Consider the following 17436-nt stretch of genomic DNA (forward strand, 5'->3'; position numbering starts at 1 on the left):
TTGACACAGTTCCCACTCTCTCGATCCGTCTAAATCGAGAGTAAATTGGCAAGCCGGACGAAGTGACTAAGTGCCTCTGTTGCTCAACGGCAAGTAAACAAAACAAACCCGTCGGTGGCAATTCCCGGTAGACTGCACCGCTGACCTCCTCCGTCTTATCTGTTATTGCGCGAGAGTCACTGTCACACCGATCTTATAGAGTATATAGAACGACTAGCGCGATGAGCCGATATTTGATGGTGTAGTATCGCAGTATAAATAGCTGGCACCGCACTTGGTATTGGCATAGTCAATGCAAAATGGGCTCGAACACTGGAGCTTGGATTCTACTGGGCCTGCTGGCCGGCATCGCCTCTCTGTCTAGCGGTGATTATATAGAGATACTTTGTATGTGCAGATAGAAAATATAAATTGTACTTTTATAGCTGCGAATATACAGCGAAATGAGGACCAGACGATTCTTCAGAACAACGGAAACACCTTCCTATCAAACGGAGCCGGGCAAATCATTCGCGGACCCGATGGCAAAACAGTTTTGATAGGATCCGATGGGCGCAGGATCATCACGGACGCCCACTCCAGCGAAGATGACAGCTCGCAGGATTATGACCACCACGGTGGGAGCTATAACAATGTTATCATCAACGGTGGCTCGGGATCCAGCGTAATTCAGGGCGATGGACATAGCTTCATTGTTGGAGATGCGAGTCATGGAAGTTACATGAACAGCAATGGACGCAGTATTCGGATCATAAATGGTGCCATCGAACTCAACGATCACGGCCAGGTTTATACATTCCAGCCAAAAGCAAAAGGGGTTACCGAAAAGGAAACTGTCACCATCAACGGACAACCGGCTCAGGTGGAGTACTCCAATGGAGATATTGTCATCGAACTGGCCGATCACACGGTGATTGCCAAGACAGGTGGACGCACCTTTCTGGGCGATCGCGAATCCTTCAACAATCGTGATAAATTAGAGGCGGAGGCAAAGAACTATGCCGATCGTATCCAGCATGAGGTGCACGCCAATCTCCAGAAAACGATGGCTGATATTCAAAGAGATCTTCAGGATTCCCTGGGCAATATTTTCTATTAGAAGCCAAGTGTAATCGTACACGAGTCGCTCGAAATAAAGCGCCTTTGCAGCAATTGTCTTGACTTTAATTCTAATCTATGTTTACAAGCTAAGATGTGCTTGAAGCTACTGTTCTAGTGTGTAATCCAAGTACAACAGACCCCGTTTTTGGGCATAATCTTCCCATTTGACCCACCTGAGGCCACAAGCGTGTGTGTGGCTGGGTCAATTAATGGGAAATGCCGCCCAGCAAATGTGATTGATTAGCGGGAAACTCACCGTATCGGCAGCTTAGGGGCGGCTAAATCTAATGCTTAGTATCGCCGAACAGACTTGGTTTGTAGGGGCGTGTGGCGATTGGAATACAATTACCGAGCTGGCGGCGGTGTTTATGAACAGTTCTTGGTATTTTAATGAGGGAATTTCCCAACGAACCTTGGTAAATACGACGCTCTCATTTTTCCCAAGCAAACTTAATAAATTCTTAATTAATGGCCTTGATCTTTTGTCAGCCACAAATTGTCTAATTGCATTGTTGTATACATTTGCTTGTTTATGAAAAATGCTCTTAATTGAATTAGGGGTGGCAAAACGAAATTTCTGCTTATTTTGTATTTCTAAGTCGAAATTTGAAATTAAATTAAATAATAAACTCGTTGTAGTGACTGCGCCAAATTTATTCGACTAGTCGATTTTTTTGGCAAATCGATATAAATTTACAAGACTAATAAAAATATAAAAATAAATATCAAAACATATTTCAAAAGTGTGGGCGTGGCCGTTTTGGGCGGCTTCTGGGCATTCGTTCAGAATGTGTAAGGTTGATATAGAACTTGTATCTTATCTGTGTCCTTGTTGTCCATTGTAGCTGGATCCGGAGAAGGGTGAAATTTTAATAATCTTAATGACTTTATTTTTATGGTGAAACTTAAAAGCAAAATTTGAATGATATTCAAATTATGTGAAGAAAAAACGCGCGAGCATCTTTTCTAGAGATGGGTGTTTTTTTAATCGAGCCTGTATTGATTGATAAATAATCGATTGTAAGTGAACAATTGCCCGTACACGTTGCGCTTGACAACTGATTTTCTTTTAAATTAATTGCAATAAATAGACGAAACGAATTCGGACCGAAATATAGGTCTAAATTTATAGTGTCTATTCCTGCGCTTTCTAATGCCAACCACTTGGGATATTCGGAATAAGATCACTCGTCAAGATACAAAAATGAGCTTTTTGTTGACCGAAACGCAGTGCTCCACGTGGTACTCCGCCTTTTACGGGTCTTCGTTGAATCGTCTGGCCCAGAATGTGTGCACCGCTCAAGATCCCATCACTGTATGCCTGCGATCCGAGGCGGACTTGCGCTCCGATTCGTCGGGAGTGAAAACCTGGATAGAGTTGAGCAGGCAGGGCAAGGCCACTGCCGGAGGTCCTGGATGGATTTGCACGGGCCTGGACTTGCTGTGCCAGGAGATGGACAAAAAGTTTCCGCTTCCACTGGACTTTGAACTCTCCGCCGCACATTTGTTTTTCTGGCACAAGTTGGAGCGATGCAACTACTTCCTGTGGACGGTCGCTGATCTTCTAATGCGATGCGAACCGCTTGATGGGCACTGCTTTCGCAATTTATTGAAGAACCCAGTGCCAGATGGCGGCAACTGGCAAATGTTCGTTAACCTGGTCAAGAAGTACGGAGTTATGCCCAAGAAGTGCTACCTCCCATCCACTCAGCGAACTACAAAAATGAACGTCATACTGAGGAGTAAGGTTTGTATTTTGTATTGTACTGAATATTATATACATATATATTCCCTTCACCTACAGCTCCGTGAATATGCCTGCATGCTGCATGCCCAGTTCACCTTTAATGGGAATGGCTGCCATCTGCCCGATCTCATTCAAGAAATGATTCCGCATCTCTTCAAGGTAATATGCATCTGCCTTGGTGAACCTCCCAAGGTTTTCACCTGGTCCTTCTACGACAACAAAAAGCGTTACCAGTGCCTGAATGATTTGACAGCGGTCCATTTCTACGAAGCTATGATAGGATGTAAGGTGAATCTAGACGCGTTTGTCTGTCTGGGTCACGATCCGCGAATCTCATCCAGCTACCATAGCAACTACCAGGTCACCAACAGCTCGAATATGATGGGCGGCAAACCTCATAGGTATAATAATCAATCAATGGACGTCATAATGCAGATCATGGTGAATTCTCTGGAAGGTGATAAACACGTTTGGATGGCCTGCGACATTCGTAGGGCATTCAGTTCGAAGTCCGGTGCATTTAGCCTAAGATCGCATCAATTTGATTTGCTATTTGGCTTTAAGGTGGGCGAGTCGCTCACCAAAGCAGAGAGACTTGACTACCGGGCATCCCGACGGGATTCAGCCCTACTGCTTACATCCGTTGGATTGGACACCTTGAAGCAGCCCGTACAGTTTCGCTTCATAAATGCTTCCACAATGGGCGAGTCCTCAGCCACCGGAGGTCCTACTGAACAGGATACGGACGAAAGGGATACGGAGGCATTAAAGAAGAAGTCCGTCAAACCAGCGGATAACAAATTGGACGCCGAATGGTTAAGGGAGTACGCCTTTGAGATTGTGGTCCATGAAAAATTTGTTCCACCGGGTGTTTTACATGCCGCAAGGATACCCAAATGGAAGGAACTGCCTGCTTGGGATCCCATGGGCGCACTACTTAATTAAATCATTGTTCAAAACCAAAAACAAATCTTTCATAAGAAGTGACCATTAGCTTGTATTAAAAAATTCATTTACTATTTACTATAATTAGAAATATTATAACAGATTGCTGAACATTTCTTTAAGCCCCGAGGTTTTTAAGTAAAAATGGAAACGTTTTCCCATACCCTTTACCCTTTTACTTTTTTTGTAACTAAGAGTACAGCAGTTTTGTTGCTTGTTGAAAATAGTTTTAGTAATTGCTGAATTAACATAAGTAGTGAACAATTGACTACAATCTCGTTTAAAGTGTCCCATTTTTGAGTTTCCTGCGAACTCTTGTGCCAGCCGCCAATCGCTTGTATAAAATTATTTAAAAATCCTGCAACGTTGTGTCCTTTGTGGCAGTTGTTGTCATCGTCACCGACGCGCGACCTTCACTAAGTTTTTCGGGAATCGCTCCTACGTGCCCGGCATGACTAATTAGGCATTAGGGAGTTCTCGACGAGAGTTGTTGGCGTGGCCAGCAAGACGGCGACTGTTCTCAACTTAAGGGATTTGCTACTCTAAGGAATTCGCCGTCGCACAAAATAAAGAACAACAAAATTAATCTTTGACTTAAAGGCCAGGCGTCTTTATTTTATTAAATTCTGTTACAAATAGCTGCTTAATATCTACCAGTAGCGTCCGCCCTGGTTGTAGTACGGATAGGGCTGTGCGTATCCGGGATACTGCCTTGGAGCCACCTGCTCCACAATCACTGGCTGCACCACCACGGTCTTGGGCTGGAACAACTTGCTCAGCAGATGACGTGGCCCGCGTATGCTGTTAGAGACTTGGTCTGCCGACGTTGGGGGATCTGCTGCTGCGGCCAGTGGAGCGACATGCTGCATATCAACTGGCACAAGAACATTTTTATCGTCGTTATCAGGAAATGCCAAAACCATCGCAATGGTGAGGCTGCTCAGCAGAAGAATGGCCACGAACTTCATCTCAAAGAGTGTGTGTGTCTTGTACGATCTGTTGGCAAATGTAAACTGATTTCCGAAGAGCACGGACTCACCTTAAATAGGAGCAATAGATGGGATGGTACAGGTAGAACAGGTTTTCTTCTCTACCTGCCACAGGATTATGGACCCATTAACCCCAGAGCAGCTGCACAAGGTGATTAGCCCGATGAATTTCGCAGAAAATTACAACCTATGGTTTATGGTGAATGGCTTAAGGAAATTCGGGAGTGGTACTTTTTGGAATGCTTCAAACTACATTTATTAGCTTCGATGTGGTTCCCAAATACATGCACAAACGCCCAACTTTATGCTTTACATTCAAGTTACTTTAGAGGAGGAACTGGGGTGGTGGTGGAAGGCCGTCCGGCGGGGGTGGCATTCCGGGTGGAACCTGACGTCGTTGCTGAGGATGGAGGAATAGTAATGGGTTCAAGATCGCTTCAACTATTTCGAGCAGTGGTCTATACTTACTCTGAACTGCGGAGGTGGTGGAGGATCATCATTGGCCACGAGGTTGTCCTCCAATGCATCACGACGGGACTGGAAATATTTCGCCAATTTAGTATTAATATATGACAGTGCTCTAACTAAGGTGTATATCTAAATACGTTCACACAATGAGAAGCCCTTTAGAATTTCCATATACGACCGCATTACAATTTGCTTTTTTACATTTCCTAGTTTGATGTATAATTACTAAATGTATCTAAGTTCTTACTCGGAATTTCGGAGGTGGAGGCGGCTCGTTGCCGTGAAGAAGGGCGGACTTCATTGCGGGGACATGGCGCCTTGCCTAGAAGTAGGCATTTAACATAATTTTGCATTAGGAGTGCTAAATTGTGAATGCGCCGCCAGTGTAGTGCCTCCTGGGCATCTAGTTGCTTCATCTGTTCTGGCGCCTTTAGTTTGGTTTTTGGGGCCAATAGTCTTAGCAATCACTGGCTTTCAGTTTGACCCATTCTTTGTGTACTCACCCGTCTGAACAAACCGACGAACTTTGGTTCCTGCAAGGAGAGACGATTAAGCCCGTTGATAGGTCACTAAACCACCGAATCCTACCTCCACTCCGTTTGTGGTGCCCCCACCACGTCCATCGACTCCGGAGAGGGTCAGAGCCACAACGTAAATAACCAAAACAACGCAGAATAGCTTCATTTCCGAGCTGTCACGTTCTTACGGCTCACTAAAATGCTTGAAAATGACCCGTACAATTCGTTTGGCTTTTGCTGTACGTTTGCTGCAAGTTCGACTTCTTTATATACCCCATAAATCCACTGGGAGCAACATTTAATTGCCTTGTTAAAAACGCTATCCAGAATCTTGTAAAGTTGTGGCCGATACATGGCAGGCGATAGACAAAAACACGTTAATAGCGTATTAAATAATTATTGGCCAAGATGCATCTTGCAGATACATCGCGAAGCAGACAAAGTTGCCGCTTGAGTGGGAAACTTAAAACGATAGCATGATCAAATAATTCTATTCGACCGAGAGAATAAATAAAATATAATAATATGAATTTTTGATTTTAAGTTTAAAATGGAGCATTGGTTTTTAAGTATCTTTAATTAAAGTATCTGTGAATTAAGTAAAATCTAAGTGTTTGTGGTAGATTTGTCATCTGGTACTTGTCCATGTTTTTCTCAGTGCAGCTTTTAGATTGCAAGTAGTCAAGGTGTTACAGCGAATTCGGTTTACAGCTGCAATCTCCGTGTTCCGGTATTGTTGCCATTACAACGTTATGCAACAATCTGCTGCCGCTTCCGCTTGGCCACGCCCCTATCTTTTCGCCCACGCGAAGGCGACAAATGACGCCGCGTCTCGCGCTATTTTTCATTATTTCCGCTTGTAAACGCCACAATGCGTCCACGTTTGCTAAGCTTTGCATAATTCGGAATTATAACGCGCTTTGATGTCGCCGCTGGGATCTCGCTGTCCTTGTCCCACTCCGCCTCCCTCTCGCTCGCTCCTTCGTCAAGGCAAACAGAAGTGCAGGCGACAACGCAAAAAACTGTCAACAGGGGGCGGTGGTGAAGAGGGGGGTGGGGTTGGGTCGAAAAGAAAGTACAAAAATAAATAAGCGCACTTTTTTCTCATTTCCGTTGCTTACTTTGACGTGTTTAGTTTTTGATGTGAACACTCGCACATCCTTCGAAGGAAGAAAAAGGAGTGCACTCATAGAAAACAGGTAAGCTTGGCTATAATGGAAGTTATGAAACGTTTACTGGTTTTAAGAGGTAACTATATACATATATTTAAAGTTTCCTATACCTCTACAGTCTACAGTTGAATTTTTGTTTAATTTCAAAATGTATTTAAATTATTTTTTGAGTGTGCGAAGGAGACAGAAACAGCAGCGACAAGGCGACTGATTAAATACACCACGAACAAGGATGTCGTTCCATCTCTGTTTCTCCTGCAGCACTTCTGCTTGCTCTCTCCCTCTCGCCCGCCTGCCATCTCACTCCCTCAAGATATTTCTTTCTCTGTCGCCGGCGCTTCCTCTCTTTGTCTGTGAGGAAACTTTTCTCATTAGAAAACTTTTACTATTTCCGCTACTCAACGCCAAACGCAAACAACAAACGACAAAAATACGAAAAACATAAAAAATGCCACGTTCGAAAGTCCAAAATGCGTAAATTTGCTGTAAATAAAATGTTTGATGCGCCTAAAGCAACCAGATCTCGCCAAATGCATATGAAAGCGATCAAAAAGTTCATAAAAACACTATTTCCATTCATGATGGGTTTTATATCAGAATGTACAAAGCGAAAATGCTCATTTTACACAATTTAAAATTAGCTGTAAGCCAATATGTTTATTAAAGCAGAACAATCCAAGTAAATGCGATTTGTCGCACTCAAGTTACAAGTGTGTGACAGCGAGGGAAAACTATACTATATGTACATATAGAACAATATTGAGTGCAGGGAGAAATAGAGGCGCCTAAAATTTCACTTTATTCAATTTGCAAAGCCAAGCTGAAAATGCTGCTTGAAAATCAATAAATCAGTTCGCTCGGCAGCTTACCTCAGTTTCAATTCAATCAGGTTTTGTTATTTGATTTTACCTTTTGCCTCCGCCTGCGGGTGACCCCACCGCTCCCCATGCAACCCACTTCTTCTGGCGCTGCTCTTGTTCTTCCCTCTTCCGGTTTCCTGTGCTTGCAGCGCATTTCCTTCAAGTACTTCGCATTTGCTCTAATTTGATTTTGAGCAGCAGCTTCTTCGCCTCGCTGTCAGCTGTCATCGCGATTTGAAATGCTCGCCCGTTTTGAGTTGCGAATATTGATTTCAAACCGAAGCTAAATGCTACACAGGAAGTGCCCATGTTGCCAAATTTCACTGCAGTGACTAATTTTCCAGTTGTCAGTAATTGTCAGCGAGGGATATGGAGAGATCTCGATAATGGGTTGTGAATATGGATTAGTAATGAAACAATATTTTAAAGATAAATATTACTAATTGTTTCGTATGTGCTCAACAATGTACACAATTGAATTACATTCAATTTCCCTCAAATGTACACAAATAGAGACGAAAAAATATGTAGATATTCGAAAGCTTTTCACTAGCCACTTAAATGGCATTAAGAGGAATGAAAAATTCAATTACCAGCCGGACCATTAGGAGCCCATAGATCTGAATGCCGCCATTTAATGCGCTATAAGTAGCCAGTGAAATTAATGCCCCACTGCCCCAATTGACAAAGTGCCCGGCCCAAGTGGAGGCATTGCGCTAATGCAAAACATAAACCAGACGCGCCGGGAGTGCCGGTGAAATGTGTTTTAGTTGTCGATGCATATTCGCCAAATAACCAGATCCCGATACCCGTGCCCTGACCATGCCCATGCCCATGCCCTCGCGCAGCAAACCGACTGGGTAATAACTTCAATAGGGGCAGTTCAACTACGGAAAGCTGCATCACGTCGCCGGCAAACGAGGGCATCACGAACCGGATAATGATCAACGAACTGTATACGTTTCCGCAATCGTAGTCAAATCGACAAACATGCACAGTGGGAGCGAGTGCAGCTCCTCCAGCTCCATCAGTTCCAAGCTCCTTGCCTCTTGCCTCCTGCTCCTGGTGGTTCCTCCAGCTCCTCCAGCTCTCTATTGCCGCTGTCACTGGGGACTACTCTGCATCGGAATGGCATCGAAGGCCGAGGAGCTTTAGGGATGTTGCCCAAGCAGCTTATGCCGCTTCGCTGGGCAATCCCAGTGCCAACAACTACACTGGATGAGAAATTGTCCTGGAGTCGACTATATAAAATAGATATTTATTAGCTCCAATAAAGTGATACATCATAAAAGATAAAAATGGCGTATAACCATTTCAGCAGTGTTTTATTTTCAGAGTGGCACTTATTTCTGTTTACTTTGTATATATTTATAAGTGTTTTCGAATCAAATACTATTTGAGTTTGTGAACTAGCAACGAAAACTTTTTGTATTTTAAGGTTTTTTTTTAAGTTTTGTGTATGAACTTTTCTCCCAGTGAAAGGTAACCAAATGGGGACCCAGGAGTTGGCCACCGATTCACCCACAACCCCTTCCCAGCTGGGATGTTTTGCATTATTGATAAACTGCTTTCTCGTAGTCGTCATCGTTGTCGTTGTCGGGGCAAGGAATAAAGCAGCGGCAAAGAATATTTATGACACTGCCATGCCCCAGCAAACACTGCAAGAAATACATGCATATGTATGTACGCGGACGAGTATTGGCAGCCAGCGGAGCGGACAGAAAGCTTAGCACGCCCCAAAGCCTGGGACGTGTCGGGCATTAAGCGGGGAAACGTGTGTAACAGGCTTCCTTAGGAGCACCTTGCGATGATAATGGATCGAACTCCAGCTCCCCATTCATACCTCTTTCGATGCGAAAAGGAATGGCGACAGCAGTCATAACTAATGAATTGATTAAAACAATTATTTACTTTGCACTCATGTAGTTTAGCATTTTCAGCCTTATGTTTTCAACAGAATTCACTCTACTGCCTATCTAAATGTAGTAGAAAACATTGATGCCTATTATTCCAAGATGCATTTTTATAGCCATGGTTGCGCATTCCCCGTATCCGAAATCCGGATTTTCAGCACAAAAAATCACAATATTATCCAAAAAAGACGATTTTATGGTTCAAATCTTGAATGTTATACCTTGTTGAACTCTCAATCACATTGCTAATCAATTGGCATCCAATTTTGAACATTTGAATTTTTGACCATTTTTTGCAAATTTTGATGATGTTACCCCTTATAAAAAATGCGAAAAATGGCCAAAATTTGATTTTTGAAATTAGTCCAGATTGTGATATATATCGTTAGTTTGGATCATTAGCTGCGAAATAAAGTCATTCTTTTAGGTGTTTGACGCATTTTGGCCAAGTTATGACCATTCGCCATGGTCGTAACACTCATTTTTCGACATTTTTGGCCAAAACAAGCGATTTTATGGCCCAAATTTTGAATGTTATACCTTTTTGAACTCGCAAACACATTCCTAATCAAATGGCATCAAAATTTGAACATTTAAATTTTTGACCATTTTTCAAATTTTGATGATGTTACCCCTTATAAAAAATGCGAAAAATGGCCAAAATTTGATTTTTTAAATTCGTCCAGATTGTGATATAGATCGTTAGTTTGCATCATTAGCTGCGAAATAAAGTCATTCTTTTAGGTGTTTGATGCATTTTGGCCAAGTTATGACCATTCGCCATGGTCGTAACAATAATTTTTCGACATTTTTGGCCAAAACAAGCGATTTTATGGTCCATATCTTAAACGTGTTCCTCATTAAACTCGCAATCACTTTTCTAGTAAATTGACACCCAAATTTGAACATTCAAAATTTTTAATTTTTTTTGGCAAATTTTGATGAAAAAATCAGAAAAATGGTTAAAAATTAAGTCTAGAAAATCTGACTATTTGTAATATGGACATTTTTTGTTTAGAAAATCTAGTTTTTGACTGCACCAAAGGTAAAAAAAATTGCCTGCTTATTGTATTAATTTATTTTCAATCAGTATAACTTGGACACTTTCGAAAACCATTTAAAGTTTTGTGCCACTGTAAATTACCAGCTCGAAATTCATTTTCTTTTTTGTTTTTGCCATTTTAGCTACCGAAAAAAAGAAGGGAGCAAACCATAGAACAAGGCGCCAATAGAGCGTTTAACGGCTGCTACGCAATGTTCAGGAAGACAGAAAATTATAAAGGTACCGGGGTTGCGGAAAAAAAGGGGCGTATGGGCGAGTGGCTATGGGCGATGGGCGTGGCCGGGGTGTTCAAAAAGCATTTGCCAGACCAATTTAGCGTGGCTCCAAACTCTCAACTCGGCGCACAGTGAGTGCAAAAAATGTGTGCTCGTTGCGTTGTAATTGCATTTGCTATTGCTTTGTTGTTGCCTTGCAAAAAAGCCACCGCAACGAGGCGGGAGCGGGAGCTAGAAAAAGTTAACGAACGGGCACAAAGGACCCCCATACCATGCCATGCCATCCCGTACGACATTGGGGAGACATCGTAGGAACAGGACCCGAAAAGAAGGCGTGGCGCGAGGGGGCGTGGTCCGTGGACAGTGCGTCTGTGTCTGGTAACGCACACATCACGTAGCGAAGTTGCCGCAACTAAAACTTCATCAATTTGCCTTGTGAATCCTTCGCAACTTTGTGCCCCCTCGTCTACCGTGCGTGAGTGCAAGTGCGAGTATGTGTTTGGGTGGCTATAAGTACGTATGGATGTACTTACAGCTGCCGTTGAAATAATAGTGGAGCACTTTAAATTAAATTCAAGGTAGCATAAATTATGAATATATAATAACATATTCAGTGTGGCAAGTTTTAAGAAAAGGTAATATTATAAATATTAAGGTGCTTCAGAAACAATCGTTCAATTAGAACAGTTCCTTAGATTGAACATCTTATTTGTAACCAATTATACCTGATTATACCTATTATTTTGACCACCATCGTATTGGAGGACGTGAATTGCGGACAGTGCATAAAGCAAATTATATCGGTTGGTTTGAGAGCGAGCTTCATTTTACGCAATTTTCAGACCATCGCATTGCTGTGTGCCCTGCGTTCCATTTGCCCATTAAGGCCTCGCATTTTATTTATGATTAATTACAGCGTTTAAAAGTGCATAAATTTGCATGGGATAAAAGTGTTTTTACTAACGAAAATAATTAAATACGTCACAGCCACAATGAAAAGCGCAGAGTGGATAAAATATGAATTTACATTACTTTGATTTAAATATCAATTGACTTGATTACATCTTACTTGGTCGTTTTAAAAAAAGCGATAAATGTTAGCTTGAAGTTGATGATAACTAATGAACACATATGTACATACATGTCGTGTCATACATTTTGATTTGGTGTATTATTATTATTATTTTAGAACGCAGATTAGCTGGGAGCCAGAAGAGCGGATTAGCATGGAAAGTACGCTCCATAAACAAAGGTTCAAGACGAGCTTTAAGCTTGGCTCCGATCCCGTGATTGCTTGAGAGATGACCCTATATATGTTGATTGTCGTAACTGGTGACCACATGAGCACCTTCATCCTGTCTATAGCCCAGCCCGTTGTTTACAACGTAAGTCCAGAAGTACAGGGTGTCGCCATGGTTGAGCTGTGTCCTGTGATCTCGGAATGTCCAGCGTCCCCGCTTGGCTTTCGGAATATCCCTTGACCATTGCCCCGCCTCCAGGCCGTCAAACTCCTCGTTTAGCTTGCCATGGAAGGCAAACAGCGAGATACCCTCCGCATCCGGAATGGAGACCTCGAATCCCCGGGGATAGAACACGCGCACCTGAGCCGCAGGTGCCTCGTAAGCGTGGCCAAAGCCAGTCGCCATCACCAGGAGCAGCAGGCACAGAGGAAATGGTGCCATCACGAATCGAAATGGAACGTGTTGCGTTATCGGACCTCCGAACAGAACTAAACTCGAGGAGCGGACCTGCCTTCAAACGCTTATCAACTTACGCGGCAAACGAAAGCTCAAAGTAATCGGAACTTTTGTATTATGTTTGAATATTTGCTCAGTATACATATTAATAATTTTATTCAAATATAATGAAATACTTATAATGAATCTATTTCCCATTACTAGTTGAAACATTCTTCTCGGCCGCAAGCTTCACATCCTTGAAGCAGTTAAAGATTCCATATGAAAGCTCGCACAGATCCATTTCGTCGCTGAATTCAATGCGGCACGTTACCAACTCTATTGCCACCCATTGCCAGTCCACCACTCCGGATTTCATGTACTTGTCGATCTGCACATTACCCCGTTCATCAATCAGGCCCAGATCCATAAGGACGCACGTTAGAAAGCACTTGTAAGCCCGATCGATGGGCGGATCTGGCCATTTCTCCATCACTTGGTTGGCCTCAGATTCCGATAACTCATTTTGCGAAACACACGGATTAAATACTGAAGAGTCAGCCTTCACAAGGATATAAACATATGTATGTTTTAAGTTAACCTTATAAATATATAAATAAACCTTACAAGAACATTTGCGCACAGAAAATGTAGCAATAAATATAGTGTTAGTCGGTCCAACATACTTGCTATATTCCTAGAGAATCCATCGTATCATGTACTTATAACAAACCCAATTCGAGCAATTAAATTTCAATATAATGGATAATCACATTTTTAATTGCACACACATTCAGCGATTTAAATTACCCTTTTTAATTTGATATGTGACTTATTAATTAATAATATAAACAATTGAAAACAAAGAGAGAACCGGATGTATATTAATTTTATGGATTCTTTTGAATTTTAGGGAGTCCATGAATTCTCACTCCGAACTCCACACATATATGTTATATATCTTAAAGATTAAATTCTGCTGTGATCACAAAATAATAAAAGAACTATCGTGCGGTTTAAAGTGTTTTTTTATTAGTTCGCTAATATTTCTTGCCTTAAGCAATTGAATATAGCGAAAATTCGGCTACAATAATCTGTTTCCATTCTAGACTCATATCGGCATCGATTGATTTTGGGTGCCACCGCAAGCTCATCAATGACCCCAGTATCGTAGTACTTGTCCAGAGATATCTCACCAGAGTAGCTCACAATATTGTAATAATACAGAATGCAGGTCACATAACACTTGTGTGACCTTTTTACGCTACTCAAATCCACATTTGCAGGCCAGTCACTTAGAATTGCTTCAGCTATATCTTCGTCTATTCCTTCATTATGGGGGCACGGAGAGTTAGACTCGGAAATTCTCTGGAAGGGTAGTCTTATATTAAGTTGCGTTAAGAATAAAGTTTTGAACTTACAAACTGAATTTCCAAAATAAAAATAATACAAGCCAGATGCGGTACGAGTCTCAGATACATTTTTCCGGGCATCAAACTAGTTGAAGATACCATAGGAAACTAAATTCTAAACTAGAATCTTATTTTACTGTCATGATGAACCCATAAAAATCTATTTAAATAAATCGCTTAACATTTAAACACAAAAGAAAAATATTCATTGAAAGTAAGCTATCTGATTATAACAAATAGTATAATACAAAATAATTAACTAGACTATTTCCCCCACTCACTTTAGCTGATCACAAAATAAACTAATAATCTTGATTTTTCTGGAAGCTACTCGTTTATTTTCACATCATTCAGCGAACTGCACCTCCTACGGATGGTACTGTCCATCTTCGATCTCTCCATGCTCGGACTGGGCGGCCAGTGCCAGACGCTGTGCCTCCTGTTGCCGTCCAATGGCCGCGTGCTCGGCAGCGATCCGCTCGAAGGCGCTCAGGTGCTTCTGGGTGGCATGTGCAACGGCGGCGCTGGCATGGGGGGCATTAGCTAGTGCCTACAAAGTTGTGGAAGACAATGCATCATTACAAATTACAATTTGGGGCCACACCTGTGCACGGCACACTCACAACTTGGCCTGGTGTATGGTTGGCATGCTCTTGCGCAATCCGATTGTAGGCCGCGAAGTGCCTTTGCTTGGCTGCCTGGACGGCGGCGCTGTCCTCCAGTTTGTGGCTCAGCTGGGGATGGAAGCCGTGCTCGTCCGCCACATACTGCACGGTGCGCACCTGGTTCTTTGGGTCCACATAGGAGAAAGCTCCGCGGATCACACCCGATCCATCGGACACCTCGGTATGCTGGCGGTCCACATGGCCGGGAGCGCGGCCAGCCTGGTAGCTAAACACATACGGACTTGCTGGAACCTTCGGTTCCGGGGTGACCAGATGGGAAACATCGGCCGCAGCGACTGCCAGCAAACAAACGACCTTGACATGCAGACAGGAAGAGTTGTATGAAGTTGAGTAACATCTGATGTAGTCGCTCACTTACCAAAACTATAAACTGCTTCATTGCTGGATTGTGTTGCCTCTCTACTCAAGTTGCGATTGGTAACTGGCGGTGACTTGGACAACACTTCGGAATTCGCAGTTCGTAAGAGCCAAAAACTGGTATTTGAGGTGCCGAGATGCGCATTTTATATGCCACTACGATCGGCTAATCCACGAATCCGAAACTTGTTTTACATTTTGCATTCATAAACAAGGTAATTTGACATTAAAGTGGAATTAACAAATTGTTTTTCGATAAGTAACATTCTATGTTTTTGGTTAGTCATCTGAACTTGAAATTAGCAAGTTATTAGCGTTTAATAAAGTTCATTTACAGAGGTGAAAGATCTTATAAATTAGATTTGGTATTAGTATATATGTTATACGTTATAACTTAAACTTAGCAGTGGTTTTGACTATTATTTCTATGTAGTAATATAGTTTAAAATTAGGCTAGACCAGCTCCTCAATTGTCTGCGCTATCCAGTCGTCATAGGCGGAAATTTTAGTGTAAATTCCAGGAAACATGGCGTTTGCGCATCCAAATCCCCAGGACACAATGCCGTAGAGCTTTAGCTGGCCATCTATAGATGTGACAAGTGGACCGCCCGAATCTCCCTGGCAGCTATCTCTTCCTCCCACCTGAGTTCCCGCGCAGAACATGGTGTTGGTCACGGTGCCAGCTCCAAAATAGTTTCTGGCGCACTGATTCTGATCTCTTAGATGGACAACTGTGTAGCGAAGACGCTTTTCCGGCTGCATTTGTGAGATCGACGTGCTGCCCCAGCCGCTTACAAAAAGCTGTGCGGTCGACATAATGATGTCCTTATTGGTGGCCAAGCTTATGGGTCGTATATCCTGACTATAGACAAGGGGTTGCTGCAGCTGAACAATGGCAATGTCATTGTTCATCCTCGTTGGTTCATGGAACTTGGGATGAGGAATGATCTGTTTGACGCTAATATAGCTGCCGCCCTTCGTCCAATCGCTGGATCCGGCTCGAATCACGTAATATTGCGGTTTGCTGTACTCCAGCACACAGTGAGCAGCAGTCAAGATGATGGTGGGCGAAATGATGGTTCCACCGCATGCATGCCGAGTGCCCAACTGCAGGGATACTTGGTGCGGAAAAAAGGTGATGTGCGTTTCCCAGCCGCCGACAATGCGGCCATCCTGTCCGCCATCCGTGGAGTTCTGGGCAGCCGTCGTCCAGATTAGACAGAGCGCTACTGCCAGTCTCAAGTCCAAGCTCGTCATTTTCACTTTGATTGCCAACTGTGATGGAAATCACTGTGGTTCAGGTCTTTTATAAGGGAACTCCAAGACACACGGCTTATCTTATCGGCGGACCCAACTCTTTTGGTGGCCCCTGACCTTCTGGGACTATCTTTCGCGATTTATAGATATTTATGGATAGATGGCTTGGAGAAAACTAAACATACGGCGGAGGTCAATGGGGCTGCTAGTGTCTAGGCTTTTGCTCTTCCAATCATCTTTCCATGGCCGTCACCTGCTCCTTGAGGTAATCCAAGTGGTTGACACTGTCCTGCATCACATCGTACTGGTAGCCTACGTGCTGCAGGATCAGCGTCATCTTCTGCAGATTCTGGTGGCTGTAATCCGAGACCACGTCCACTTGGGTGAAGTTCTTCAGGGTTTGGTGCATGATCTGTGTGCGGAACTGACACATTAGTATGCATTATTCAAGGAAAATAAGTCCTAGCTTACCTCATTGCTCTTGGAACCTCGGACTACCTGTCGGGCCACAGAACCTATTGAACGCAACAAAAGAATAGAGTTCATATCGATTTTACTGAGATATACTCATATTTACTCACCCAAATTATTTGCATTTTCACCCACGCGGGCACACAAGCGCTTCTTGGACTCGTCGAATAAATGCCGAGCACTTGAACTGGTTGCAGAGGCCATTTTATTTATGGTTAAACTTTGTTTAAATGTTAATAAACTCGAAAATTGTAAACAAAGTCAAGGTAAAACAGCTGAGATAGATTACACCCATTAACAACAGTGTGACCAGGCGTACCACAGGGTACGAGAGTAACACATTACGTTAGCCATCGGGTGGAAAGCCCTGCTAGACTATTAGCGGTGACCGAAACCTTAGAATATGGAGACAATTCACATGAAGGAAATTTGTAGAGTTTACAAACAAATTCTGTAGACATTTAATGCTGCTTTTCGGAATAAAATTCCTAAATTCAATTCACAGAGTTGGAAAACGAACCCTTATTTTAAATCTATGTTTACATTTTTTTAAATTTAATAATAAGAGACAAAAACCAGGCTTTTT

The 17436-nt window shown here is 42.7% G+C and overlaps 10 protein-coding genes across 10 annotated transcripts; 2 read left to right on the plus strand and 8 right to left on the minus strand.

Moving 5' to 3' along the window:
- The first annotated feature begins 256 nt into the window (after nt 1–256).
- Nucleotides 257–1153, plus strand: LOC117137595. Its single transcript, XM_033299106.1, has 2 exons — nt 257–366; nt 426–1153. The coding sequence occupies exons 1-2, from the start codon at nt 300–302 to the stop codon at nt 1097–1099; spliced, it is 741 nt and encodes a 246-aa protein (XP_033154997.1). The 5' UTR covers nt 257–299; the 3' UTR covers nt 1100–1153.
- A 998-nt stretch (nt 1154–2151) lies between these two features.
- Nucleotides 2152–3967, plus strand: LOC117137779 (bleomycin hydrolase). The gene is made up of 2 exons (XM_033299404.1): nt 2152–2848; nt 2906–3967. Exons 1-2 carry the CDS (start codon nt 2255–2257, stop codon nt 3791–3793), a joined length of 1482 nt encoding a protein of 493 aa, XP_033155295.1. The 5' UTR covers nt 2152–2254; the 3' UTR covers nt 3794–3967.
- Nucleotides 3968–4375: 408 nt separating this feature from the next.
- On the minus strand, nt 4376–4814 carry LOC117137781. The gene has a single exon (XM_033299406.1). It carries the CDS (start codon nt 4759–4761, stop codon nt 4444–4446), a length of 318 nt encoding a protein of 105 aa, XP_033155297.1. The 5' UTR covers nt 4762–4814; the 3' UTR covers nt 4376–4443.
- Nucleotides 4815–5010: 196 nt separating this feature from the next.
- LOC117137780 (synaptic defective enhancer 1) lies at nt 5011–6012 on the minus strand. Its single transcript, XM_033299405.1, has 5 exons — nt 5839–6012; nt 5754–5783; nt 5498–5572; nt 5251–5319; nt 5011–5182 (listed from the first exon to the last, which is right to left on the minus strand). Exons 1-5 carry the CDS (start codon nt 5932–5934, stop codon nt 5108–5110), a joined length of 345 nt encoding a protein of 114 aa, XP_033155296.1. The 5' UTR covers nt 5935–6012; the 3' UTR covers nt 5011–5107.
- Nucleotides 6013–11718: 5706 nt separating this feature from the next.
- LOC117136706 (gram-negative bacteria-binding protein 3) lies at nt 11719–12703 on the minus strand. The gene has a single exon (XM_033297725.1). The coding sequence runs from the start codon at nt 12671–12673 to the stop codon at nt 12299–12301; it is 375 nt and encodes a 124-aa protein (XP_033153616.1). The 5' UTR covers nt 12674–12703; the 3' UTR covers nt 11719–12298.
- A 172-nt stretch (nt 12704–12875) lies between these two features.
- LOC117137639 (general odorant-binding protein 57e) lies at nt 12876–13351 on the minus strand. The gene is made up of 2 exons (XM_033299172.1): nt 13295–13351; nt 12876–13229 (listed from the first exon to the last, which is right to left on the minus strand). The coding sequence occupies exons 1-2, from the start codon at nt 13349–13351 to the stop codon at nt 12876–12878; spliced, it is 411 nt and encodes a 136-aa protein (XP_033155063.1).
- A 133-nt stretch (nt 13352–13484) lies between these two features.
- LOC117137247 (general odorant-binding protein 57d) lies at nt 13485–14288 on the minus strand. Its single transcript, XM_033298608.1, has 2 exons — nt 14089–14288; nt 13485–14035 (listed from the first exon to the last, which is right to left on the minus strand). The coding sequence occupies exons 1-2, from the start codon at nt 14179–14181 to the stop codon at nt 13700–13702; spliced, it is 429 nt and encodes a 142-aa protein (XP_033154499.1). The 5' UTR covers nt 14182–14288; the 3' UTR covers nt 13485–13699.
- Nucleotides 14289–14390: 102 nt separating this feature from the next.
- LOC117137246 (cuticle protein 8) lies at nt 14391–15245 on the minus strand. The gene is made up of 3 exons (XM_033298607.1): nt 15124–15245; nt 14703–15059; nt 14391–14629 (listed from the first exon to the last, which is right to left on the minus strand). The coding sequence occupies exons 1-3, from the start codon at nt 15142–15144 to the stop codon at nt 14447–14449; spliced, it is 561 nt and encodes a 186-aa protein (XP_033154498.1). The 5' UTR covers nt 15145–15245; the 3' UTR covers nt 14391–14446.
- Nucleotides 15246–15413: 168 nt separating this feature from the next.
- LOC117137245 (trypsin 3A1) lies at nt 15414–16398 on the minus strand. The gene has a single exon (XM_033298606.1). It carries the CDS (start codon nt 16377–16379, stop codon nt 15576–15578), a length of 804 nt encoding a protein of 267 aa, XP_033154497.1. The 5' UTR covers nt 16380–16398; the 3' UTR covers nt 15414–15575.
- A 191-nt stretch (nt 16399–16589) lies between these two features.
- On the minus strand, nt 16590–17158 carry LOC117137248. The gene is made up of 3 exons (XM_033298609.1): nt 16961–17158; nt 16851–16894; nt 16590–16791 (listed from the first exon to the last, which is right to left on the minus strand). The coding sequence occupies exons 1-3, from the start codon at nt 17052–17054 to the stop codon at nt 16612–16614; spliced, it is 318 nt and encodes a 105-aa protein (XP_033154500.1). The 5' UTR covers nt 17055–17158; the 3' UTR covers nt 16590–16611.
- Nucleotides 17159–17436: the final 278 nt, after the last annotated feature.

The sequence above is a fragment of the Drosophila mauritiana genome, chromosome 2R, assembly GCF_004382145.1.
Source record: "Drosophila mauritiana strain mau12 chromosome 2R, ASM438214v1, whole genome shotgun sequence".
Taxonomy (NCBI): Eukaryota; Metazoa; Arthropoda; class Insecta; order Diptera; family Drosophilidae; genus Drosophila; species Drosophila mauritiana.

Bases quoted from the DNA above. Each gene is read 5' to 3' on its own strand.
- LOC117137595 (XM_033299106.1), top strand. From the start codon at position 300: ATGGGCTCGAACACTGGAGCTTGGATTCTACTGGGCCTGCTGGCCGGC. The intron at 367-425 runs GTGATTATATAG...GTACTTTTATAG, and splicing joins CATCGCCTCTCTGTCTAGCG to CTGCGAATATACAGCGAAAT.
- LOC117137779 (XM_033299404.1), top strand. From the start codon at position 2,255: ATGCCAACCACTTGGGATATTCGGAATAAGATCACTCGTCAAGATACA. The intron at 2,849-2,905 runs GTTTGTATTTTG...CTTCACCTACAG, and splicing joins ACGTCATACTGAGGAGTAAG to CTCCGTGAATATGCCTGCAT.
- LOC117137781 (XM_033299406.1), bottom strand. From the start codon at position 4,761: ATGAAGTTCGTGGCCATTCTTCTGCTGAGCAGCCTCACCATTGCGATG.
- LOC117137780 (XM_033299405.1), bottom strand. From the start codon at position 5,934: ATGAAGCTATTCTGCGTTGTTTTGGTTATTTACGTTGTGGCTCTGACC. The intron at 5,784-5,838 runs GTAGGATTCGGT...CTCTCCTTGCAG, and splicing joins GCACCACAAACGGAGTGGAG to GAACCAAAGTTCGTCGGTTT. The intron at 5,320-5,497 runs GTAAGAACTTAG...AAATATTTCCAG, and splicing joins CTCCACCTCCGAAATTCCGA to TCCCGTCGTGATGCATTGGA.
- LOC117136706 (XM_033297725.1), bottom strand. From the start codon at position 12,673: ATGGCACCATTTCCTCTGTGCCTGCTGCTCCTGGTGATGGCGACTGGC.
- LOC117137639 (XM_033299172.1), bottom strand. From the start codon at position 13,351: ATGTTGGACCGACTAACACTATATTTATTGCTACATTTTCTGTGCGCA. The intron at 13,230-13,294 runs GTAAGGTTTATT...ATCCTTGTGAAG, and splicing joins TTCTGTGCGCAAATGTTCTT to GCTGACTCTTCAGTATTTAA.
- LOC117137247 (XM_033298608.1), bottom strand. From the start codon at position 14,181: ATGGTATCTTCAACTAGTTTGATGCCCGGAAAAATGTATCTGAGACTC. The intron at 14,036-14,088 runs GTAAGTTCAAAA...CTACCCTTCCAG, and splicing joins TTATTTTGGAAATTCAGTTT to AGAATTTCCGAGTCTAACTC.
- LOC117137246 (XM_033298607.1), bottom strand. From the start codon at position 15,144: ATGAAGCAGTTTATAGTTTTG. The intron at 15,060-15,123 runs GTAAGTGAGCGA...CTGCATGTCAAG, and splicing joins TGAAGCAGTTTATAGTTTTG to GTCGTTTGTTTGCTGGCAGT. The intron at 14,630-14,702 runs GTGAGTGTGCCG...ACAACTTTGTAG, and splicing joins ACCATACACCAGGCCAAGTT to GCACTAGCTAATGCCCCCCA.
- LOC117137245 (XM_033298606.1), bottom strand. From the start codon at position 16,379: ATGACGAGCTTGGACTTGAGACTGGCAGTAGCGCTCTGTCTAATCTGG.
- LOC117137248 (XM_033298609.1), bottom strand. From the start codon at position 17,054: ATGGCCTCTGCAACCAGTTCAAGTGCTCGGCATTTATTCGACGAGTCC. The intron at 16,895-16,960 runs GTGAGTAAATAT...TGCGTTCAATAG, and splicing joins TGAAAATGCAAATAATTTGG to GTTCTGTGGCCCGACAGGTA. The intron at 16,792-16,850 runs GTAAGCTAGGAC...TTCCGCACACAG, and splicing joins GAGGTTCCAAGAGCAATGAG to ATCATGCACCAAACCCTGAA.